Below are 24,548 nucleotides of genomic sequence, written 5' to 3' on the forward strand. Positions count from 1 at the left end.
TGAGCCAATACATGTTTCTGTGGAAGACTTCCTGTTCATTACCTGTGGAAAATAATGCGTGAATGACCCAGTGTGGGAGAACTGGCACGCCATTTAGTTGCTACCCCTCCACCCCTCCCCCCCTTCTTCTCAATAACAAAAATGTATGGTGCCTGCTGGGTAAACAACTGATGTTGCTTGTTTCATATGTCCCATGTGTCTGCCCTGATTCAGCAATCACAATGTGTCGCTCATCTGTTTTGTTTTACTCTGTGTGTACAATATCCAAGGGAGCCCCCTCCCCTCTATCCTGTTGCATAATATTATGTTATTCACATTCAAACAAATGCGGCAGAAAATGTTCCCTCTGAATTCATCTGTGGAATTCACTTATTGCCAAGAATTCTGGGACTGTGAGGGTATTTAAAATAACTGCCAGAGGAACTATGATGTCTCATATTTTTCAACCCTTTCCCCATTTAATCATATAACTTTGTTATTGTTATTCTTATTTGGTAAACAGGTAAAACTGTTATTTTTCTGTACAACTAAATGCATAACTGTTACAGCTATTACAGTTCCATTCCTAATCGTTCAAAATCAATAATTGTCATTTTTACACTTCAGTTTTAATGAAATAAGTAAATATGTTGTGCATAGATAAGTGTACTTTACAGGAACTTGTAGCCACGCGAGCTGTATCTCAATGTTTTCAGATTCTGTGTTAAGCTAAGCTAACTGGCTGCAGACTTAGAGGCAAATATGAAAGTGGTATCGATCCTCTCACCTGGATCTCCAGCTGAGAGCTATGGCGCAATTTGCCGAAATGTTCCTTTGACAAAATGATTTCCACATTGGGGATTAGGACGGTGAAAGTTTATCTAGATAAATCCAAAGGGTCATAATATTCAACTGCTGTTTTTCCAATTCCTCTTTCCAAATGAATACTTTCACTCTGCAGCCTTACTGTGTTTTATTCCAGGTTTCCACTCATTTTAACATGTCCACTCTGCAACTACTGATTTGGTTCAGTCTCACAGCTCTCTGAGCTTTGTTTTCTACCACACCAGGCAGCTAAAGAAACTTCTAAAAACGTCAATATATGCTATCGTCACACAGCAGTGAGATCTGGTTAGCATGCAACTAGCTGGTGGAGTAACTAATGAGTCACAGATCCGCAGGAGTTGGAAGAAACCAAAAACAACATTAACATTGGACTCATTTTCATCAGGTATCCAGAGATATGACACTGAATACATGATTACATTGCTCGATAAGGGACCATTGTTTAAATAAGCAATAGCAAGAAATCATATTGCCTCAATGAAGAGTTTGAAACGGAATACCATTAGGTTTTGTGGAAAAAGCTAAAGGAATGACAGAAACTGCTGATCAGGGTGAGACCACTGTCCATTACTGCAAAAATCATCATCAAATAAAAGAACGCTCTTAGATGTACATGTTAAGCATTTCAGCACACAAACATCAAGGTGCTGGTTCCCAGTAGAGCGACTGCTGTGAGACCTATTGCCAATGGAAAAGTCTACGTGCACAAGTTGTGATCTTCTGTTCTCTCAGGGGCCGACAGAGAACTTTTACAGGTGGCCTGAGTCGTTATGTTACATAAGGAGAAACACACCTCAGTGGGAAGAACATTGTGGAATACGGGTGACTTTCCATGGAGCCGTAAAACAGACAGGTTAACTAGGCAGCAGACGGATCCTGTGGAACCAAACACAGATGTGCTCGGCAAGTTGCTTTAGGCTTCACTGCTGTTGGTATTTTTATGAAATATCTTTGTAACAGCCACGCTGGACAACCTCAGCATAGTGATTATGAAAAATGATATATGGTAAGAAATGACAGTGGAAGAAATGTGGAGGTCCTGAGATAGGAGGTGTTACCAGCTCATAACAATGAGTTATGATTGTTTTTACCTCAATAATGTTTTGTTGGACACCAGTGGTGAAATATTGGATATTTCACCACTGAAAGACCAACAGACCAACTCCCAGTCGTATCACATGGAGACAGGTGGGCTCCATGGCTCAGTGTTAAGACTCTAAAGGATGTTTATCATCATAAAAATTACTATTTTCCATTGTCATGCGCCCAGTCAAAGACAAATCCATGGAATACAAATAGTCAACACATACGCTTACAGAGTTAGCAGAGGATGAAACTTATGGAATCCTACCAACAATAACACCAGAATGAGGTTCATTAAGGTTTGTGTTTACTGATATTTGTTAACAATGATTGCATCAATCCTCAAATTTGGTAGAAATATTCATGGTGCCTGTAAGATCACTCTTAAGGATTTTGGTGAGCACCTCACCTCCACCAACATGTGCTTTCCAGAACAAGTTAGCTATTCATCCACATTCATAAAGTGCATCTACGTGCATCACTTTAACTGTCAATCAGACACTCTGCACAGCAGTCAGGGGCCATTTAGTTTTTCGGTGTCTGGACAGAACAGTGGGACTGGGATCAAACCACCAACAGTCTGGTTAGTGGACGAACCTATCTACCTCCTGAGCCACAGCCGCCAATCAACCAATATCTAAATGAACAAAATTTACCTTGATCTGTGACCATCAGGTTCAAGATTGTGATTGTAAAATGCAAGACGCTATGAAATTATGCAGATGTAAAGTGTCCTTCCTAAGATAAATTTCAATTTTTTTTTTATTTAAAATGTAAGATTATTTCTTAATTCAACACCTCAAAGGCTCACAATGCCAGGGCAAAGACTGACTGAGTCACTAGTCATGCTGATTTATTGGCATGTAGGCTAGAATCTGAGGAAATGATGAGGTTCTTTGTAAGAAAGGATGAGCAACAACATCAGAATCTTCTCCATTTCCTGAGGTAGCCAGTCGGTGCCAGACCTCCTGTCCTGCTGTGAAAGAGGAAGAAAGGTGCCAACGTGCAATGGGGTTGCAATATGCTGGCTTCAGATTCAGCAATTCTGAAACACTTGCCCTCTATAGTACAAATTTCTCCTCGTCACAAAATGTTTCCTGTCAGTCGTGCAGTGATTTAATTGCCAAAGTATCGGTCCCAGAGGAAGTCAACCTGCAGCACCTCAGGCGACAGCCATAAAGAGATGCTGTCCAGTCAAAACAACCTGCGGAGACACACGGACGGCTCAGACCTTATGTCATTTACGGCACACCTCGCCCAACCAGTGGCAAAAACAAGAAACACGTGGACCTCTGCACACACTGACACACACACTCTCTCACACACACACACACACACACTGCAAACCCCCTTGGCTATTTCATTCCCTGCCACACTCCTCGTCCCCTCCCACTCCCTGACTGTAAACTGTATAAATATCCTTCTCTGAGCATTGCTGGGATTCAGACACTGACCTGCACTGACCAGTGACACTTGGGTATAAAGAGACAAGCTCAAAGAAAAAGGATCTATATCCTCTAAAGGAAGGTATACAACTAGGCACTCCTTAACCTGAAGATCGTCGCCTGTGACTGCCTCCTTCGAAATGTGGCTCCAAGCCTCTCTCCTGTGTCTGTCCTGCTTGATGCTGTCAAGCCAGAGCCAGGCCACAGACCGAGCCTCCCTCCGCCGCTCCAATGACTCTGCTGGACGCTGCCACTACACCTTTACCGTGGCCAGCCCAGAGGAGTCCAGCTGCCCTGGAGGCAGCGTGAAACCAGAGATGGATGGAGTCATGTCGCGGGTCATCTTGCTGGAGGCTTTGGTCAGCCAGCTCCTGGCAGGAGCGGACGGAGGCACGAGGACGAGGGTCGAGTCTAACATGGAAGAGGGTCTCCAGGAAGCTTATGCTCAGGTCACCAGGGAAAGAAACCAACTGCAGCAGGACAAGGAGCGTCTGAACAAGCAGCTCCAGGAGCAGCAGAGGAGGCTGGGCGAGCTGAGCCAGGAGGCAGAGAGCCTCAGGCAGAAGCCCTGCAAGCAGACACACACCTATGGGGGGGCTCAGCATGACAGCAGAACTGCCAATGGTATGTACATCCCCAAGCAAAGAGAAACTCCACATAAACTAAATACAAATTTCCTTTTTCTCCTATTTTGTGTATATTTTGCTGGGGACTGCTTCTGTTTCTAATGTTTGTGGTTGACCTGGGCTATGAAAAGTCTCCCAGGGCATCAGGTCAGGTTGCAGTTAAAGTCAACTCAGGTTCAGTTAGGGATAGGAATTTACAACACAGACTCTTTTATGGCTTTGTCCCTCATGCTTGTCTGTTTACTTTGCATGATCATTTTCGGGAGAGCCATAGCAGGGTTAAAAGTTGAACCCGCTGTGCTCTGAGGCAAATATATGAGAGGCTGGAACATTGATGTTATCTGTGTTGGGCCTAACTCTGGTTTATCTGTAGCTTAGCAATACTCAACGTGATTATTTTCAGCCATATTCTTCTCAAAAGCCCTCCCACATTTGGAATATTGTAATTTCATGTTTTTTTATATACATCTCTCTCTTCTTCAGACCCTGCAAATGACTCTAAGAATGGGGCGTACCAGGAGATGAAGGCTGAGGTGACAAAGGTTCAAGCATCCAACCTTAATCCTGATGGAAATCAAACCTTCACAGGTAGTAGCTGCTCCAATTTTCCTAATATTGGGCAGGGCGTTGATGAAACTTAATTTCTTTGTAAATTTTTCTGTGAATATATATATTAAATTACCATGTCCTCTCTTTTTTTCTGCATAGACTGTGGAGAGCTGCTATCAGTGGGAGATCCTGTGCTGCACAGGAAGGCTGACAGTATCACGGGCAAATATGGGGTGTGGCTGCAGGACCCCGAGCCTCTGGGCCCTTATTACACCAAAAAGACTGTGTGGCGCATCGACGCAGTGGGCAAAGATGTCCGTCAGCTCTTTGCATTTGAAGACATGGACCAATTCTCCCGAGGCTTCCCCATGAAGGTCTTGGTCCTGCCGGAGCCTGTGGAGAGCACAGGGGCGACCATCTACCGCGGCTCCCTCTACTACCAGCGCAAACGAAGCCGTTCCCTGATCCGCTACAACCTGACCTCTGAGAGCCTGGCGTCACGTCTGGAGCTACCTCACGCCGGCTTCCACGGCCAGTACCCTTACTCCTGGGGAGGCTACACGGACATCGACCTGGCGGTGGACGAACAAGGCTTGTGGGCCATCTACAGCACGAGCAAGGCGAAAGGCGCCGTTGTGATCGCCCAGCTGGACCCAGAGAGCCTGGCCGTGAAGCAGAGCTGGGAGACCAACATCAGGAAGAACACAGTGGGCAACGCCTTCATGGTGTGTGGACGCCTGTACACGGTGGCCAGCTACACTGCACCCAACACCACCATCAACTACGTGTTTGACACAGCCACTGGGACGCAGCGGGCAGTCGCTGTGCCGTTCAAGAACAAGTACCGTTACACCAGCATGCTGGACTATAACCACGGCCAGAGGAAGCTGTATGCGTGGGACAATTTCCACATGGTCACCTATGACATCAGAGTGGGCAGAGCCAATCAGGGCAGCAGCTAGAGGAAACCGACAGAGAAGCTGCTGCTGTTTACCGGACTGTTCTGGTGCAAGTGAATGTGATAAAGCATATACTCATTGACATTTCATTGAGGTTATTGTAAAGATTGTCGTTAATGTGTTTTTACATCATTGAAATCTATTTTGTGTATTCGTACTGTAAATAAGATGTATACGACAACTGAGTAATATCCATGGAGCAGTGACAGAACTGATGATCTCAGTTATTATTAAGAACAGAAATGATGGTTTAAAAAGTGAAATATTTTTGTTGTCTGCTAATAAATGTTCATGTTATTTAAGTCCTCAATAAAAACCAAGAGAATGATTCCGGCTTGTGTCATAATTTTTGTTTTCAATTTGAGAAACTATCACCAGAAGCTTTATGCTACAATAGTGTTTATAGAGTAAAGATAGTCCACAAGTGAACCTAAAACTGGTATCTATCTCTGGCATAAGAGATAACTTACCAAAACATAAAATGTCTCCATCTATATATATATATATATATATATATATATATATATATATATATATATATATATATAAATTGTTTAGGCTACTTCGGTTGTTGCCTTGTCACCAATGCATCTATAAACACTAATATCATGCGCATAGTCTCATTAACATCCATAGCTTTTTTGCTAACATGGCTATCATTTTTTAAATATTCCGCTGTAGTCAAATACAAGTCAGGCACCTGATGGAGCCAATTCATCACCATGTGAAATCTGACTGTTAACAGCTGAGAGTTGTGTGCTTAAGTTTGTGACATTTCAGTTATTACTGACGCAGTTTGTATTTTGGCTTATTTCTTATTGTGTTAATATGCACTTAGATGACACACCCACTCCTCACCACTATTGATAGATGGAGAAATATTGAGTGCCTGTGTACTTGAGCTTATAAACACAGATCCAGTCTCTGAGCTCAGCCCACATTAGTGATAAGTTCAGAACCAGCAACATGGGGTGTTGCTTTTTGCAGCTGCAAAAAGCAACACCCCATGTTGCTTTTTGCAGCTGCATGTTTTTCTTATGATTATGCACTGCCCTCTGTGGACAACCGGCTGCATCTGCATTTAACACACATCTTACAGCTCAACTGACAGTTTGTTCTAATGCAATTATTCACTGGTAAAAACTAGAGGACTCGTCTGTTCTCTGTAGGATCTTTTACAGTTGTAATCCTGAACCCATATAAACTCAGCACATGTTTAGCTGTAGTTTATTTTCAAAATTGCGATTGGTATGTTCATCAACTGTGTAAGATGAGATGGGATGTATTACAATAATAATGACAGTCAGGAGACAGGGTGACAGCTGACGGAAACTTAGATAACTGTGAGCTGGCTTTCCCCCACCAGCGGTCACACAAATAGAAAGTATCCACAGTGTGTTGTCGCTGAGAACAAAACCACACACCCGCCATGAAGCAGGTACACACGACAGTTACACCACTCATCCTGAAACTCACACGCTGTCTCAGTTAGACAGACAACTACACTTAAAACTGATTTTAGTTTGATTTTAATGTTTAAGTAAGGGTTAAGTTAAAGTTAGCCTTGGTGTCAGGCTGTTATAAGGTCACCAGGTTTGAGGTGCAAACAATAGGGCATGAACAACTTGCCAGTGACAGCCCACACCATCAATTTCTATATTTCCACCTAATTCTTCAGAAAATACACAATAAAAAACACAGAAATACTGGAGTCATTTTGATACAATTCAATTCAGATTTTCATTTACACAGACTCGTGCTTACACATCCTCTATATATAAGTTGAAACACCACACAGCTCCACCAAATCTAATGTGTCCAAGCTGCCATCCAGAGACCACCATAAGCCCTGTTGAGTCCCTCTCGCAGTCGCATGAGCAGCACGTCCTGAAGGCAGTCCCAGCTCACCCACAGCCTCTCTACCAAGCTGTACTGGCAGTAACCCATGGCCAAGCCAAAGCCCACATCGGTCACATAGTGTCTGGCGAGCAGCAGCCGGGACAGGCTCACCAGGAAGGCCCAGCCCACAACCAGCACCCGCATGGAGGCTGTGTCCACCAGCTGGGCCAGGAAGAACCGAGCACACATTGCCGCCCGCGTTGCATGGCCTGAGGGGAACGAGTAACGCTCCACGAAGAAGGTGGAGAGGAAGTCAGAGCGGTTCTGTGCGGGCCGTCGACGTCTCACCAGAGTCTTCACAACTCTGACCAGCAGCAGGTCCAACAACAGAGCTGTGAGGAAGACAGAGATACAGTTTGCACTGACTCAAATCAAAACCAAATATCAAACCAAATATCATACCTAATTCAAAAGCCAACTGTCTAAAATGTCATTGTTAAGGGATCTTATTACTCACTGATCTCACTTCCCATCAATATTCTTTTTTATATTAGTTAACTTGTGTCATTAACGCCCAGAGCTTCAAGTAGTCACAGTTCTGCTATGACTGGTCCATAAGAAGAGGTATAATAGCTCATAATATTTCCAGAACACTCTCATCCTATAGATTAAAGTGCTTAGAAAGGCTTTGACACTTGGTGGACAGGTGATGACGTTGCCTGTAATGCTGGGCTATTTAAATATCCATTATCATCATGCAGCTCAACAAAGCCACCGGTTTTGGAATTGGCACAAATATGCAGAATAACGCAGTGGATTTACCAAAAGCTGATGTGGTGGTCAATATAAAGATGTGTAAGGATGATTTTGCGAGTAAAAATGTGGTTATTTAAAGAGGAAAGAACAAGCTTAATGGTTATTTATCTGGAGGACAGTTTTAAGAGGTCTCGATTCATCTCCTTTGGGGTCTAACGTCTGACTTCAACAGTAGAAACATTGTTACCCAGGGCCAAGTTCAGCATGATCTCCTGCTCTGCCGCCGTCTCTCCACGGAGCAGAGTGTACAGGGTGCCGATGAGCCACGGGACGACATGTCCAGAGAACTCCAGCAGGCGCACCAGGGGCCGTATGCTGCCCCACGGGGACTCCTCGCAGAAGCACACGCCGAGCCGCTTGGACAGCCACAGATCTATTGCCAGCAAAAAACGCAGCGTTATGGCGAACATCGGCTGACTTAAACTGACGGCGGAGTCCTCTGTTGGAGCGCCAGGGTAAACGTAAGACCAGCTGGAGCCCCGGCGGCTCCCACGGCAACTGTTCCGTCTGGACGTCGGTGAGGACATTTTGGTTTGATGGCGCGTCCTCTCAAATGTATCCGCCCTTCTTCAGAGAGCACCTGTGGCCAGTAAATACTTTAATCCTGCTGCTCACATGAAAAAACATCCGGCAAACTGGACAGTCAGGAGGTGTAATGTGACCGGGTCAGAACTGGACCACTGTCGTCACGTGGCTGCATTATCCTTCCTATAACCATGAATTAAAAGTTGATGATGCTGAAATTATAAAAAACATATGCAGGTGGAGAAAAGTGTCAATGTTGCATCTTTACCAATAAATTCAAGTTCATGGTTGGAAATTAGGCATGTGCGTAAATGTGCGCCGGTGCGTAAAAGGCGCTTTGGTAAAACTTGGATGTGGTGCGTTATATCCATCCCCATTGAACCGGTGCTTCTGTAAATAGAGAAGCTGTTGGCAGGAAAGTTTCCCCGCCTCTTCCTCATCTCTCTTGATATCATCAGAGCAGCTGCTGAACACACGCGCACCTCCACGCTAACACTGACTATGCCGGGACTGTTGCTCGGGGATGTGTTTCCTGACTTCGAGGCAGAGGCCACCACTGGCACAATTAAACTCCACGAGTTTCTCGGTGATTCGTAAGTAGGATCGTTGATTCTGATTGTCATGTACGCTTTTGGGTATTGAGTCAGTGGCTTGTGGGAGCAGTTGGTACGAGAGGAAGAGAGAACTTGGTCCAGTCCATTTCCTGTTACTGACTTCTGCTTTAGACCTTTCCAGTATTAGATCAAATGTAAACCTAATGATGTCTGACAAAAGAAAAACCCGATGGGGGATAGGAAGTGACAAGTTAATACTGTCTATATTCAAATGGGATCAGATGCACGAGCTGTTTATGACTTGATCACATTGTAAGCTGCCCCCCCCCCCCCCCCCCCACACACACACACACATACACGCACTAAAGCATGATGCACCATGAATTTGCTGAATTCGTAATTATTTTTTGATATAGAGGTCACATCCTGTTAGTTTGGTGTCGGTCACACCACAGGTTTCTGAACACAGGTATATCGTGCATTCCAACAACAAGCAACATCATTATTCAGAAGTCTGACGAGAGGAAATTGAGTAAGATGACATCTCAGGACGGGCTAAGCACCGGCCCTGAGGGACACCTGACACAGCTTCGCCGTCCTCTCTTTTCAACCCAGATGGGGAATCTTGTTCTCCCACCCCAGAGACTACACCCCCGTGTGCACCACGGAGCTTGGCCGTGCTGCCAGGCTGCACGGGGAGTTCAGCAAGCGCGGCGTCAAAATGATCGCACTGTCAGTCGACCACCTGGAGGATCATCACAGCTGGAGCAAGGTGTGACGGTTACAGCACGTGCTCCCCCACTTACACTGAGACTATTCTCAAATTTGTAAATACTCATTTAGAAAATAAGACAAATATATCACACAAGACCCTCTTTGTAACTTAGATAGTCATATCTGCACATTAAGATATGTATTTCTAATACACTGATCCATGAGTACAGCACATTAGTGTCTCTGGTTATAATAAAAGAGCCCTCTTTCTTAGACCTGTATAGAATAAAGACAATAGTTTTGGTATGCAGGTCAGAGCCAGGGAGAGAGCCAGGGTGACCTTTGGCCTATGAGAGTGAAGATATCAGCCCTCGCTCCTATAACACTGTTAGAATTACATTACATGTCCTCTTGTCTGGTCTGGATTTGCACATTTGAGATGCTTACTGGGAAATCAAGTGATCCAATATCCAACATCCTAGCCATCCAGGATTTTATTTTATGGGCGCAGTATTTTAAATCTTTTTAAAACTCATTTATTTCCCCTTATGTGTCACCGTAGAACTGTTTAAAAAGCTCTCTGCAAAGCTCTGACTGACTATAACATGCACTGTGGAATAAGTAGGACATCCTGGCGTACAACTGTGAGGAGTCGGCCTGCTGCTCGCTGCCCTTTCCCATCATAGCGGACAGTAAACGGGAGCTGGCAGTGGCCCTGGGCATGCTGGACCCAGATGAGAAGGACAAAGATGGCATGCCGCTAACTGCCCGCTGTGTAAGCATCTCCGCATCCTCTGCCAAACACAGAATTGTATTTGTTTCTTTCATAGGCTGCCTAAATATCTTGTTTCGATCTCCCTTCGTTGGCTGTAAGATACCATATCTCTCAGTCTCCATCTCCTCCCTTGGTTCTGGTCAGGTGTTTATCATCGGCCCCGACAAAAGGCTGAAACTGTCGCTGCTCTATCCTGCCACCACAGGACGCAACTTTGATGAGATCCTGAGGGTTGTGGATTCGCTCCAGCTCACAGCGGGGAAAAGAGTGGCCACACCTGCCGACTGGAAGGTACAGTGTGACTTATTTCAACTGCCGGCAGCAAGGATAAAAAGAATAGGGTTACTGGCCTCCTGCTGCATGTAATAGCCTTGTTTCTTCCTACAGCTTGGAGAGTGTGTGATGGTTCCTCCGAACATGCCTGAGGAGGAGGCTGCTGCTTTGTTCCCAGAAGGCGTCTACACCAAAGACCTGCCCTCTGGCAAGAAGTACCTGCGCTACACACCACAGCCATGAACACTGACTTCTGTCACACACACTCTATCTTCACAGCGCAGGTCCCCAACATCAGCAGGCGGCCCAGCTGTGAGTTAAAGTAGAAGGAATGAAAATACAGTCGCATTTTAGAGCAACGAGCTTCAGTCATGAAATGGTTGAGATGGGAACATATGTGTGTATCACTCAAAGAATAAAATGCATATTTTATAACTAGAATGGCATTCAGTAGAGCGCAAACCACTCTCAAGGCCCAAACAGTCCTCTTAAATTTAATCTGACTCCTTAATGTTCCTGATTTCTATTTGCATCGACATCCATGAATTATTCTTTGGGGAAATAATACAAATCTAGAGAAACATGGCTGATCTTGGAATGTTAAACAATGTTGAAAAACGTCCCATCTCCCGGTGTAAATGAAAGTGATAAAAAAAAAATCCTGGATTGGCACTCAAACAGAAGGGGATCTTTCCTGACCCAAGTTTATTCGAAATCTTTCACTTGATCTAGTCTAACCTTGTTCACAAATAAAGGAAAGAACAGAGGTGAAAACATAACCTCCTGGGCATAGGTAATAGGAAGGATTTTCTATGAGCAATGATTCTGACTTGTATAAAAAGTCAAATGAATTGGTTAAAATAGTTTGAATAATTTGCGTATGCATTTGGGTCGCTCTGTCTTCTATAGACTGATGCAAAAGGAAGTGGAACCTGTGGTTATAAACACACACGATGAGATAATAGCTGCATTGAGCAAATATTTCATCAGCCTCTCCATTGTCCTCAATGCTCATTTATAATCTACAGAATCAGAAAAAAATGCAGTAATGTCTCTTATCAAATAACTGTAATAACTTGCGTATTTGTTGTGTCAGGCATCGCAAATTCATTGACTGAAAATAGTATGGTACTTGCATTGAAATGGTAGGGTGTGTGATGTGTGCATTTCACCTTTGTGAGTGAATAAAAACCGTTGTGGTTGCTGTTTTCCCTCTTAACCACCTATATTTGAATAAAGAGCAAAGTCTAGCAACAGGGAACTTGCTCTGTCACCGCGCTGACACCTCCTCTCGGATTCAGTTCGCGAGGGCAGAACAAAGGACAAGATGATTGAAAAATTAACCAGTGTCAGTGTTGACGTTGAAGTTCTTTAAATTATATATCTATTACTTTAGATAGTGGAGGCGGTGAAAGACACAAGCACTGTTCCGTAATTTCAATAATTTCTTTATATATTTTAATCTGACAGTATTTCGTGGTACTGTCACCTTGAGGCAGAGAGGCCTTTGGGTAGCCCACACATACTGTTCAATCTGTGGATCTCCGCACATTTGCTTTATCATCCTGCAGCATCGGGTCTGTTTTACTTCAGTTCATTGAAAACAATTATTCGGAACTGCTCTTGTTTGCAGTGTGTGGATCCATTTTCTGTTTTAGGTCACAGTCTTCTTGGCGCCTCCATCACCCATCGTTCATTAGGGCCTGGTACTCCCTCTGGTGGGCGAAAAGCCGCAAGAACACCTTGTACTTTCTCTGATAGAAGCTGAAACAAAATATAATATGCATTATATTTTTTAAATAATGTATACTAATGAATATTTAATATGTCATTTTAATTTAAGCCTGGAAACATGCGTCCTGAGAAGGTCCGTAATTCAAAGAAAACTAATGCGATAATAGAATAGATATATAAATCCCAACTGGAGATGTTTATTTATTTATTTTGTGCATAAACAAAGACCGTGTTAATCACTGCATGGTGAAGGAATAATGGTAAATGCTTTAATAGCTTTAACGAGCAACATGAACTGAATTATATGACAGGGTGAACATAAAACGTGATTAGCTGAGTTCTCTCCAGCACCTGTTGTGCATCTAAAGTTGTTAGAGATAAATTATAAAGTAAATTATCTTATGCAGGCTCTATAATCATCTTTGGTGTTACCCTTAACTGGAGTCGAATCACTTAATAGAAAAATAACTTGTAAATCAGTCTCTATATCTACAGGGGTTATTTTTGTAACTTTGAAATTAGATTAGAAATAAAACATAAAAGAAAAAGAACAGGTAGAAGTTTATGTGAAAATGGTTCCCATCGAAAGGTGAGTATCTTAAGAAAGGAGGGACTCTTCTTATTCTTAAATAAAATTGTTGAGGTTATATATTCATTGATTTGTTTCTCTCTCACCTCTGGAGTTTATCGTCGGGCTGAACAACTCGCCCCACTTTGGCCATTCTCTCCATTGCCTCCTAAAAACATAGATCGCAAAGGAAAATGTGACTCAATAAATCATGTTACACTCATTCAGTTGCAGGCCGGCCCTGACCCAGTTACAGTGCGAACAAAAGCCAGCTGCAGCGGTTACAGTTTATGACTAATGCAGCACGGGGGCCTCTCTGTCGTCTGAAGCCACCAAATCCAGCCGGTTGACTCTGTGCAGCTCAGAGGATCAGACGCAACAACTGGCTGCTGCAGTTATGGCCGAAAACGGTTTGACAGGTGCAGACTAGTCCAAACAATAACGTCTTATTTTTAGTACATGTGGCTTAAAGGCTTGTCATTCTACGAGCTCCGGTACTGGGAAGGCAAGGAACGATAAGCTGACCCAGCAGAGCACTTATCCTCACTTATATCTTAAACACACTGTGCATGAATCTGGCTCTTCTCTGTGGCCTGAACCTCGTCAGCAGAGCGATGCACATCATACATCCAATTTTCACACCCAGCAGATGGAGGCATTGAGTCTGTTAAAACATGTGTGCATATGGTTTTTGTCATCGATGTTTCTCAGGTCCATTTTATTGGAATAGAAATAAGAAGATTGGATTTAAAACCACTAAATACACTGCAAAATAAATATTTTTCAGTGATGTACAAGAATGATTTTACCCATGAAGTTCAGTTTAGAGTACCAGCCAACCTGTGGAAACAGCTATATGATAGCTCTAAGACATCCATGGGTATAGCTTTGTTGTTGGCTTGGGACAAACCCAGGTGAGAAATACATCAATTTTACATTATTAATACAAAGTATAGGATGTCAATAATGGTTCAAAATATTTTCCAATTTGCAATTTGCATATATTGTTATTTCCATAATACAGTACAATGGGAAGTGGTTCAGTGGTTCCCACTTGTGTCATAGCAAAAAGGTTCTTGGTTCAAATCCCTGTTCAGCCGGGGGCCTAACTGTGAGACGTTCACCCCGTGTCTGAGTGGGTTTCTCAAGGGTACTTCTCCCAAAGTCCAAATAAATGTTCGGTAAATTGACCGTATGGGTGTGAATGTGAGTATGAATGGTTGTTTGTCTCTCTCCAAATCTGTAATGCATTTTCATTATCCTGTATCACCAGCAGTTGCATACGTACATACATATATACATACATACATACGTACAAACATACATACATACATACATACTAGAACCCAACTTAGCCTTACACAGACATATCAGTAACAGAATTTATGTTTCTGAATATGGCGACTTCTATTTTACAGAATAAACAATGCAGAAAAGATGCACAATTATGTTAATTTCTGTTAAATTGTATTTTCTCAATTCAAGTTTTATATATTGGGTTTTATTTATATTTATTCTCTGCTACAGCCATTGCCATCTTCAGGTTTTTTAATGCAGTTTGTTTGTGTGTATGTGTGTGGGTGTGTGTGTGTGCGTGCATTTGTGCGTGCGTGTGTGTGTGTGTTGCCCTACCTGTATAGAGCTGAAGTCCTGTGATGCACATGCTCCCAAAATGGCTGCTCCTATTAACACAGCCTCCACCTGGTCTGGTAGCACCACAGGCAATCCTGACGAGGATCACATTGAACATAAGTGCAATGAGTGAAAGAGCCGTGTTAGTTCACTTAATAGTTTTTATCTAAATGTAAATGTTTTCTAATATTAGTGGAAGTTCTAGTTAAAAGAAGTAACATATAACATACTTTTGTGATCCATTATTGAAACTTTCTACCTGTTGCATTGGCGTGAATCTGTACAAACAGGGAGTTTTTGCTCAGTCCCCCACACAGGAAGAGGGTTGTGATATCATGTCCTGCTTCCTTCATGGCCTCCAGAATATGTAGCGTACCGAGCTGAAACCAAAGAAGGAAACACAAGACTATTTAGGTTACAAGTAAAGAAATACAACCTCCCTCTGTAGGTATACCATGATGTGCGTGTGAGGCTCAGAGGAAGAAGTCAAACTTACAGCGAGGGCTTGCATAGTGGCTAAATAGAGCAGCGCCAAGTCATCCAAGGTTTGAGAGAAGCCCAGTCCAACCACCTGCAAAACAGTGATTCATGCAAAAAGACTTCAGTGCTGAATAAGAAGAATCACTGTTTGATTTAAAAATCCCTACGTCAAAAGTTTACTATATTTTGTTATGGAAGGAGAAATTGTTAAACATTTCTGGGTATGTGGTTATTTGCTATCTCCATCAAAAAATGTACAACACTCATGTCTGTCTACTGCAAGTATAGTGGAGGACATAATTCACTTGTTAACTAGAGACAGTTCGTCTCCCTCCCTCCTGAGCGGCTCTACTTCTTCAGATCAGACTGATGTGAAGGTGATGAGAGACGAAGCTGGTTAGCATGCTAACTTCAGTAACGACAAAGGAGTGACAGAAATAGAAGCTGATCGTTATCTCTACTCATTTAACATAGGTGTTGCTTTTGACCACTGGAGGAAGCTCTTTGTAAGTGAATGAAGTTGAATGCAACATTTCCTTAACCTGATAAGTAAACAGCTGATAATGCATATGAATAAATATATATGTTTTTCGGTTTTGGAATTATTAGTTCTTATTTATTATTTATCCACCCTTTTCATTTTTTTCCTTTTATAATGTGATCTTAATATGTGTTTTGATTTATTATTGTTTATATATTATAATCAAGCATTAAACATTTTTATTCATTCATTTATTTTTAATTTGGTTAGTTTGATAGCATTAAACACATACAATTTGTATTTATTAATAAATTGTTTTTCTTTTTCTTTGGGGGTTCTTCTTTCTTCCTTCTAATCAAACATTTGTATTCTTAAAATCTCTCTTTTTTATGACCACACCTCTGCGTTGTTTGAACATAACACTACTGATAAGGTTAATAGAAAAGCCTCTGTAGGTCAGTAATAAACGTAATGCTTTAAATGATATTGTGTATCATAAAGTAATTTCAAGCCTGGAGTCGTGTCCCCCTCACCATGCCCTTCAACGTGGGATCAGCCAGGGGAGACCTGTTCCCGTGGAAGTCTGGCCACAAGTGAAGACTGGATCCCAGCAGGTCAACAGAGGAGCTGGAGGTAGCCATTGAACTCAGGTGGCTGTTCAGGTAGCTGTAGATGCTCTCACCTGTGAAGGGACATCTGAAGAAAAAGCACAGTAAGGAAACCGATGAAACAAGATAAAAAACCAATCCAAAACCAAACCTTTTTCACAGAAGACAATACAGCTTGTCATAGGATGAAGAGCACAGGTGTGACTGAGCGAGCACCTTTGTTTAATTTTTGAAAATCAAACCATTAAATAATGCGGGAATTATATTTATTTATTTTTAACAACCATATAATAGACATAACAAGTTTCTAACCTTTGTAAAGTTGAGTAAACTAAACAGGGTTGACACCTGTGCCGACACGTATGTGCGGCATGCAACACATCCACTGACCTCTGCTGTGCCTGCTCCTGGAGCTGAGCGTAGGCAGCGTGGCCCTTCACCATGTGGTCAATCTGAAGGGGGGGGGGAGCAACATGGTCCAACAGAGAGAGAATCACAGATCATAAAGATTTTGAGGAGCTATCGCATCAAACAATTTATTAGGAATATTTTACAGATCCCCATGTAGAGTTAATGACGATTAAGCAGATTTTATATAGTAGCTTATTTTGTCAAACCAAAGTATTCACATTCACAGTGGCAATAAAGTGATTCTATACATATACGTCAATATTTGCCTTATATCCAAGAATGTGTCTACAGAGTCACAGACACAAGCCTGACTGCATAATGTCCCTCATACCAAGTACTACGAAAGTAAAACATAAAGACACAAAACAACTTGCCTTACATGTTCCACATTAATGTGCATCTTTACAAGTGTTTCAACTCATTTGAGTGACAGTACACAAAAGCCATATAATTACTGGGCAGAGACAAACTGCTCTCAGACTGAAATGTTTATGTGGCCAGATGTGTGATCACATCCAGATGTGTTTTGAGTATAATAATAATTCATCTCAGCTTGCAAACAGTTTTCTGTGAAGCCTGAAGTGTGTGTAGTACAGTAGGATTATCACTAAGCCGTGGACTGACCAGCCTTCCTGTAGCACTCTGTCCTCCCTCGTTGAGCCACATGTCCGGCACCATGGCCGACAGGTGGGGTCCCCACACTCCAGGCACAAACCGGGGCTGCTCGCTGATCTGACAGACGTCACAGTGAAAAATAAATGTGAGGGGTCAATCAGGGTGTGTTTTTACATCTAGAGAGATATGAAAGCCTTTTTTTAAAGCAGCAGAAGGACTATGTATGTTTGAAATGTGAATGTAAACAGCTAGTAACAGTATTAGTAACAGAGCTCGACTGCTTACAGCTACTTATTCACGTTATATAATGACATGTGTAAGAGAGAGGTTATGAGAGCAGCCCTGTCATCAGTGTTACTGAGAAAGATGATTTATCAAACTACTATAAATAGAAAAACTACTTCAAACTGATTGGGTACCAGTATAGTAGTTTCAGGATTGTATCAGTATTCACAATCAGTGTAAGCATTTGATAAGTATAAAAATCATTATGAGTATAATATTATTTTGAGTATTGAATCAGTGTTAGTACAAGTATTTGAGCAAGTATTACACAAAGTAGGTCAGAAGCCATGAGGCTGTCACAACATGAAGATAAATATGAGTACTAGTATTATAACTATATAAGTATTATCCTTAGCAATATTATTAGTACCTGTGTTAGTAATGATATTAGTACTAGTATCAGATTGAGCAATAGCATTAATATTAGCATTTGTATTTGTATCAGTATTGGTATTGGTATTGGTATTGGTATTAGCATTACTATAAGTATTAGTATGTACATGACTTTAGAGTGTGTTCATTTTTGGTTAATAAATGCATGAGTAAGGAGTTACATTAGTCATGCAGTGATGAAGTATAATATAGTTTATCATGGAGTTCAAAGCTTGCCCATGTTTTCAGCAGCCAATAAGCTGGAGTGACTTTAATTGAAATGCACAGCAGGAACCACTGCAGCTCAAGTCTGTTAAAAATGTCACACAGCAGGTGAAGTGTATCTGCAACCCACTCACCGCCATGTGACAGCTGGACGTCCCGCAGATCACCGCCATGCGTTGGGTGATAGACTGGTCCTCACATGGCAAATTCAAGCCTTTCACATCTGCACCTATCACACCTGGAATGAGATGTAAAATTAGATTTGATCGTCTAAAGCCCTTTTGGGGTATTACCTGATAAAAATTGTTGGGTGTAGTAGTAGCAGTGATTTGCAGATCAAAAGCTTGAAAGGCTTTTGAAGCGACCCTCTCACCTACATGTGGGACTCAGCACTGACACTAACTACTGGAATAATGTTGGTCAAGCTGGTTTGAGTTTAAGGTGCAAGGCTGATCTATGCGCAAGGGCCGGGGCTGTACATCACTGTGACATGTACAACAACTAAAAGTTCAGTGTGTTTTAACCTCTGGCTGCTACAACAATGTGTGATCGGCAGAGGTCAAAGCCAGAGGTCAGAGGGCAGAGTTCATGAGTAGTTTACCTCGCAAAGCAAAACCAGATGGTTGGGGTTTCTGAGCCAAGGACAAAGATACAGTAAACTGAAGCACTGAGGGACTTTTACTTAAGATACTTGTTTGTTAATTACCTCCAACTAGGAGATTATGTTTGTCTGTTTGTTTGTTGGTTGTTTTGTTTGTTAGCAGGAGTACACAAAAATGAATGTCCACACATCCTGGTGGAAAGATGGGACAATGGCCCAAGAAAGAATATATTATGTTTTAGCACAAATCTGAACAAAGGATTAATATTCCTGGATAAAAGGTAGCTTTTTAGACATTTTCACCAATTACCAAGGGAATTACTCATGGATCTTAACGAAAACAAATCAAGCATATTTAAGGGACAAAAATGTGTGTGGATCCAAATAGAAATGCGGATTTATTTGATTTAATGTATCCCGGAAACATTTTTGTATTTCAGTGTGTGATACCTAGGCCTCCAGCATGAGCATCAATGAGAGAAGCGCCGACTGCAGTTCCTGGGTTGAGACCAAAATCCGCTGCTGCTTCCTGGCTGAGGCCTCCTCCCAACGGGCTCCCTGGAGAACAGGTCACACTGCCTGGACGACAGAAATGCCACAGCTTATAGAATGAAATAACTCTTGCAAAGACAGTCTGTTTTAGGTGAGATGAGAATTTTCATTAGAACATTTCCTACATACACAAAGAATATTTTTGGGTACTCGATTCTCTGACCTATTTTGGAATAGTTGTTTTCTAGGAGGTCCTCCAATCCAATACTTTTCCAAAAGCTGTCATCCCATCCCTCTGGAGGGCAGTACATCCACTTACACACCACAGTGCAAAGAGATCTGTGAAACATTGCAGAATAATACTTCAACATGCCTCCAAAGATAGTTCTCGGAAATAAGGACGCTTTCTACCATCTATCCAATGACCAAGAGTCACATTAACAGTATCTTATGAAGGCCACTGTATCAAAAACATATTAAAAGACACATTTCTTAGAATAAACCCAGTTAGGACAAGCCCATTCTTTCTTTCAAACAGAGACATTCTATTACACACACCTTCCTGTTATATATGCACATTAAACGACTGGTACATTACATTACATTACATTACATTACATGTCATTTAGCTGACGCTTTTATCCAAAGCGACTTACATTTTTTTTTTAGAACACTCATCATTTTATGAGGGGCCATCTAGGGTTTCAGTATCTTGCCAAGGACACTTGTAAAGGGTGAAGGGTGAAATTATATAATGATGAATCAGTAAAGTTCACCTTGTCAAAGACCCCGTTGCTTTCCACGACAGGAAGTCTGGCAGGTCGAAGAAATGAGCCGCCTTGTTCCAGCAGCTTTCTTTGAGGTTCTGATAAAAGAAGCCTCTGATTTGTGAGTAATAAGGACACATACATGCACTGGTTGGTCAGAGCTGAGCCGTGAATAACTTCTGGGGAACGTGTTTTGAAGGATCTGTCTCGCCAGGAGAAGGTAGGCTGAAACAACACCCGCCACATGCTGACCACCCAGTACAAACAAGAAAAATCAGAGATCAGTGTCCTCTGGAAACCTCTCTCACCTCTCACCTCTTTGAGCCAGAGCAGCTTCGGGGGCTGCATCTCAGGTGACATGACCCCTCCTACCCTGCTCAGAGCTCTGTGGCCGGCGGTGGTTATACGAGCGGCCTGCTCTGCAGCACGATGGTCCATCCACATAACCACATTCCTTTGTCCGTCACCTGGATGAAGCAGAAGAGAAAGGGAGAATGTGTATGTTTAAATGAGAGCAAATATCAATAATACGGCATGGACTGAATATCTTGGATGTAGCCATAAGATTTAACTGGGAGATGAGAAACAAAGTAATTTAACCTGCATATGTGGGTCCTGACTGTGATTCTTTGAGGAACAAAAACAACAACTCCCTACCAGCTCCAGGGATTCTGATCTATAGCTGCCCTGACCCGGAGTTCAACTTCAGGGATCAATGAAGTATCACATAGCATTAGACTAATCAACAAGTCCAAGCAGAGCTAACCCATTGAAAGATCCCATCTCAAAAATCCATTCTAGCTAAAAATGATTGCAAACGCTTTTGTATCCGGATTTCAAAGACCAATAATAATTACTTCCATCCTTAAAAACTTAATGTGTTCACTCATTGAAAAGTATTCTGGTCATGTGACTCACTCACCATCCTGACAGACTGGTACAGGCTGGAAGCTTTGATCCAAAACCACAAGAGAGCAGGTGGCATCAAAACCAACACCACAAACCTGGTTCCTGTCCACACCCTGGGTAACTCTCTGGAACATATAGAACAGATATCAGTTCAGATGCATTTACAACACAACACACCTTGGCTGTTCTGTTGTATGGTGTGTAGATTGCAAAAATCCCCTTAAATAAAACTGATCGAATAAATATTCTTCTTTTTTATAATTTCAACCCAAAATAAACTATAAAAGGTTCATGCTCAAGCAAACGATATATACACATATTTGTGTTTTGTGCAGAAACGAGGAGTAAAAGCTGAGGTCATGCTGATGTCACAAATACCAGGAAGCAACTTTGCTGACTGTAAAGGCTCCGCCCCCCCCCCCCCCAAAATAAAAAAAAAAACCCACATGAGATGGTTTTGACACATCAAAGTCACAAGTTGCAGTTGAGAGAGCAGGGGAAACAGTGAGTTTAAAAAAAATGGACAACACACTGAAGTGTTGTCTTCAGCTTAATGACTACACAACTGAAACAGCTCTATATATCGAATAAACAGGGGCTATAGTTAGCTGACAGTCAAGAACAAGTAGTTGATATCATAGACTGTATCAGATGGATTAAATAACAACTCCCAAAAGAGAAGCCAAACCAACATGATCTGCCCCTTGGGCCTGACTGCTAAGCCCTGCCTCCTCCATGTTGGTGGAGGGGACATGGGCCACACTTTTTTTTCTTTTAAAAATCTAAAATAATTTTTTTTTTGTCAAAGATGGTTTCTGTCCTTTTAGATAGCTCTTAGTCATACATAACCTGGTGTTTGACCAATCGTTTATGTTGGGTAAGTGGAGATTCATCATACATCTTTATACACAGTCTATGGTTATTGAGTTAGTTAACAGTCATGGATAAACAATTGCTATAGTTTGCTCAAAGTTGTTATCCATAATAAATGGTTGAAATCATGATTTAAAGTTAAAGAATGAATAGTAAAAATTGGTCAAAGTAATTTCCACCTGCACAGGAAGCAATAGGATTAAAAACTACTTGTATAAAAATACATCATGTTTTATGTACTTGTGTTAGCTAACACCCACTGTTAAATCAGGGACATGATGGCTGGGTTCCCTGTTTGGGTAATTGAGGGGATCTAAAACTAAGGTTAGGAACCAAACACTGCGTTGAGGTCACCCCACCTTGACAACTGCACAGCATTTCTCCCAAATCTCAGTGGAGGACTGGACATAGTGGTCAGACTGGGGCTCCCAGATGCTGATGGGCTCCTTTGCAGTACTCTTCAGGACGCCATCTCTGGTCACCAGTGCAGCCCTCACACTGGCAGTGCCTACGTCCACTCCGACGTAATAGCACTCCGCCATGGGGATACGAGCTGAATGTAGAGGAGGAGGAGTAGGGGAGATACAGAGGTTGATTACAAACCAGGTTTCAACTTTCTGGAAAGGTGATGGAGGCGGTCCTCCGTCACGGTTAACCTGCACCGAAATGTAGAGTTCTTCAATATAAAGCCATGAAAAAAGTGCAGAGACAGTTTAACCTCTGACCTCTGTGTCCTCTCTGGATGTTAGAGGTGGGCGGCTGCCGAGTTATAATTTAGCAATTAAGTCCTGATTAAATGTCTGAAATTAAAATGGTCAAATTGACAAAATGGCCCAAACAGACATTAAACCACTTAATTTATAATGTCGCAATGTGGATGCAGGTGATTTTGCCTTAACCTGACCAGCTGTGAATTGATATTTACAATCTAAGACTAGAGTGTCCAAAAATCGAAATTACCAACGGAGGATATGTTTTCGTCTGCATTTCTTTGTTTGTTTGTTTATCAGTCAGTCTTTGGGCAAGATTATGCAAAAACTACTGGACGGACCATGAAACTTATTGGAAGGATGTGGTGTGGGTCAAAGGGGAACAATTCAATTTTGGTGAGGGCCGGATTTTTCTTGTCACTTACTGCAACATAATGATTTAGGGCATTTTCCAGCATTTTTGTTGCTTTCTCTGAGAATAATTCACGGATCTTGATGAAGATCCAATTAAAAATCCCAACCTGAGTAATTTAACTGTGGTTTCATGAGGGGGCTGCTGGGCATTGGCAGAAGTATGTGCTCTAGCTTTTCACTTGATTTAGGAGCTGCCCCTAACTTTGCACTCCCTATTGTAATGGTACGTGCCAGAAATTCACACTGTTAAATAACATTTCAACATTTACTACATTCGATCATCACGTATCTGTATTGAAGTGCAAAGCTTATTTAGGAGCTGGAGAGATTTACACCTCATGTTTTGGAAGTACAGTCGCGATCCGTCACGCTATTGATTACATATATTATTGATGTAAATGCTAGTTCAGATCAGATCGGTGATGTGATCTGTTCTTGTTGTCTCAGTCTGGAGGGAGAGAGGACTGGTTTGTAGAAAGACACCGCACTCTCCCACCTCATATTCTTGTCATGAGACTAATCCATGAGAATGCGCAGGAGGACTGATCCTGAGCCTGCAGCCACTCTGACCTTCTGTCTCCGACACGGAGATAAACACTGGCACTTGTACATTATAAATCCATTGGAAAACAACAGTGGGTGGGGGGGTTCAGACTAACCAGCAGCGTTTGTATCCAACAGTCTCTGGTTCAGATTCCTCGAAAACTCCGGAGCGTCGTGAACGCGTCACCGTAAAAAACTATCAAACGTGGTGTGTTCGTGTGAAAGTAGCTGAACTCTTCTTCCCTACAGATTGTAATGTTACTCACAGTTTCTCGCAAGCTATACACCGTGTGTGTGCGTGTGCGTGTGCGTGTGTGTGGAACAGTTTTCGGGTCATTGTACCTTGAGCTGAGGACAGTGCTGGCTACGGAACGCGTAAGGAGCCAAAACAGGTAGAAGTCGCTTTTCTTGTCGAGCCGGATAAAACCATAGACTGCATATACATTATAAAACCATGGATCCCTGGATACAAGCGAGTCAAGAGGGCACCATGAACTGATCGTATTCTGTGTTTGTTAAGTCCAAGTGGTTAGAGGACTTATTTTCCACATAAAAATCACTGCAACTCAACAGATCCAGATGCTGCTGGTGGTAACACGGTACATCCTACGTTCAAGTCATATGAGGGTTGATGGAAATACTCTATGGGCCCAGGAGTAGGTCAGAGTAAACTTGCTCCCCACATAGAAACACCAATTTTGTTGACTAAAGTCTGCTATCTCATAAATAGCAATAAAACAAAGGTTCAGTATATATTATATTATTTATTACAATGCAATATGAGATTGTACATATTGAAATTATGATTTTGCATTATTCAAACACAGCGAGAAGGTACAACACCT

The 24,548-nt window shown here is 42.2% G+C and overlaps 4 protein-coding genes across 6 annotated transcripts; 2 read left to right on the top strand and 2 right to left on the bottom strand.

Annotated features, from left to right (window-relative positions):
• The first annotated feature begins 3,373 nt into the window (after positions 1-3,373).
• On the top strand, positions 3,374-5,815 carry LOC133968698 (myocilin-like). The gene is made up of 3 exons (XM_062404876.1): positions 3,374-3,977; positions 4,463-4,567; positions 4,688-5,815. Exons 1-3 carry the CDS (start codon positions 3,494-3,496, stop codon positions 5,488-5,490), a joined length of 1,392 nt encoding a protein of 463 aa, XP_062260860.1. The 5' UTR covers positions 3,374-3,493; the 3' UTR covers positions 5,491-5,815.
• A 1,066-nt stretch (positions 5,816-6,881) lies between these two features.
• On the bottom strand, positions 6,882-9,161 carry LOC133968959 (polyisoprenoid diphosphate/phosphate phosphohydrolase PLPP6-like). Its single transcript, XM_062405232.1, has 2 exons — positions 8,330-9,161; positions 6,882-7,718 (listed from the first exon to the last, which is right to left on the bottom strand). Exons 1-2 carry the CDS (start codon positions 8,667-8,669, stop codon positions 7,297-7,299), a joined length of 762 nt encoding a protein of 253 aa, XP_062261216.1. The 5' UTR covers positions 8,670-9,161; the 3' UTR covers positions 6,882-7,296.
• Positions 9,107-12,202, top strand: LOC133968960 (peroxiredoxin-6-like). 2 transcript variants are annotated; one of them, XM_062405233.1, is made up of 5 exons: positions 9,107-9,260; positions 9,837-9,993; positions 10,561-10,710; positions 10,855-11,001; positions 11,098-12,202. In XM_062405233.1, exons 1-5 carry the CDS (start codon positions 9,169-9,171, stop codon positions 11,224-11,226), a joined length of 675 nt encoding a protein of 224 aa, XP_062261217.1. In that variant the 5' UTR covers positions 9,107-9,168; the 3' UTR covers positions 11,227-12,202. The 2 variants fall into 2 exon arrangements, with proteins under 2 accessions (XP_062261217.1, XP_062261218.1); XM_062405234.1 differs by having other exon boundaries at positions 9,122-9,260; positions 9,864-9,993.
• A 212-nt stretch (positions 12,203-12,414) lies between these two features.
• On the bottom strand, positions 12,415-24,034 carry fggy (FGGY carbohydrate kinase domain containing). Of its 2 annotated transcripts, XM_062405227.1 has the most exons (16): positions 23,820-24,034; positions 22,396-22,589; positions 21,177-21,288; positions 20,570-20,721; positions 20,264-20,352; positions 19,711-19,826; positions 19,446-19,574; positions 18,529-18,632; positions 17,522-17,629; positions 16,877-16,938; positions 16,412-16,574; positions 15,414-15,488; positions 15,177-15,297; positions 14,918-15,012; positions 13,393-13,454; positions 12,415-12,747 (listed from the first exon to the last, which is right to left on the bottom strand). In XM_062405227.1, the coding sequence occupies exons 2-16, from the start codon at positions 22,576-22,578 to the stop codon at positions 12,666-12,668; spliced, it is 1,653 nt and encodes a 550-aa protein (XP_062261211.1). In that variant the 5' UTR covers positions 22,579-22,589; positions 23,820-24,034; the 3' UTR covers positions 12,415-12,665. The 2 variants fall into 2 exon arrangements, with proteins under 2 accessions (XP_062261211.1, XP_062261212.1); XM_062405228.1 differs by lacking the exons at positions 21,177-21,288; positions 22,396-22,589; positions 23,820-24,034 and having other exon boundaries at positions 20,563-20,699.
• Positions 24,035-24,548: the final 514 nt, after the last annotated feature.

The sequence above is a fragment of the Platichthys flesus genome, chromosome 14 (genome assembly GCF_949316205.1).
Source record: "Platichthys flesus chromosome 14, fPlaFle2.1, whole genome shotgun sequence".
Lineage (NCBI taxonomy): Eukaryota > Metazoa > Chordata > Actinopteri > Pleuronectiformes > Pleuronectidae > Platichthys > Platichthys flesus.

Excerpts from the sequence above, each read along its gene's own strand:
- fggy (XM_062405227.1), bottom strand. The coding sequence starts at position 22,578 with ATGGCGGAGTGCTATTACGTCGGAGTGGACGTAGGCACTGCCAGTGTG. Across the intron at positions 17,630-18,528 it reads CGTCCAGCTGTCACATGGCG|ATCAGCGAGCAGCCCCGGTT; the intron begins GTGAGTGGGTTG and ends GACGTCTGTCAG. Across the intron at positions 13,455-14,917 it reads AGGACTTCAGCTCTATACAG|GAGGCAATGGAGAGAATGGC; the intron begins GTAGGGCAACAC and ends CTATGTTTTTAG.
- LOC133968698 (XM_062404876.1), top strand. The coding sequence starts at position 3,494 with ATGTGGCTCCAAGCCTCTCTCCTGTGTCTGTCCTGCTTGATGCTGTCA. Across the intron at positions 3,978-4,462 it reads TGACAGCAGAACTGCCAATG|ACCCTGCAAATGACTCTAAG; the intron begins GTATGTACATCC and ends TCTCTTCTTCAG. Across the intron at positions 4,568-4,687 it reads TGGAAATCAAACCTTCACAG|ACTGTGGAGAGCTGCTATCA; the intron begins GTAGTAGCTGCT and ends TTTTCTGCATAG.
- LOC133968960 (XM_062405233.1), top strand. The coding sequence starts at position 9,169 with ATGCCGGGACTGTTGCTCGGGGATGTGTTTCCTGACTTCGAGGCAGAG. Across the intron at positions 9,261-9,836 it reads CACGAGTTTCTCGGTGATTC|ATGGGGAATCTTGTTCTCCC; the intron begins GTAAGTAGGATC and ends TTTTCAACCCAG. Across the intron at positions 11,002-11,097 it reads CCACACCTGCCGACTGGAAG|CTTGGAGAGTGTGTGATGGT; the intron begins GTACAGTGTGAC and ends TTCTTCCTACAG.
- LOC133968959 (XM_062405232.1), bottom strand. The coding sequence starts at position 8,669 with ATGTCCTCACCGACGTCCAGACGGAACAGTTGCCGTGGGAGCCGCCGG. Across the intron at positions 7,719-8,329 it reads CATGCTGAACTTGGCCCTGG|CTCTGTTGTTGGACCTGCTG; the intron begins GTAACAATGTTT and ends TCTTCCTCACAG.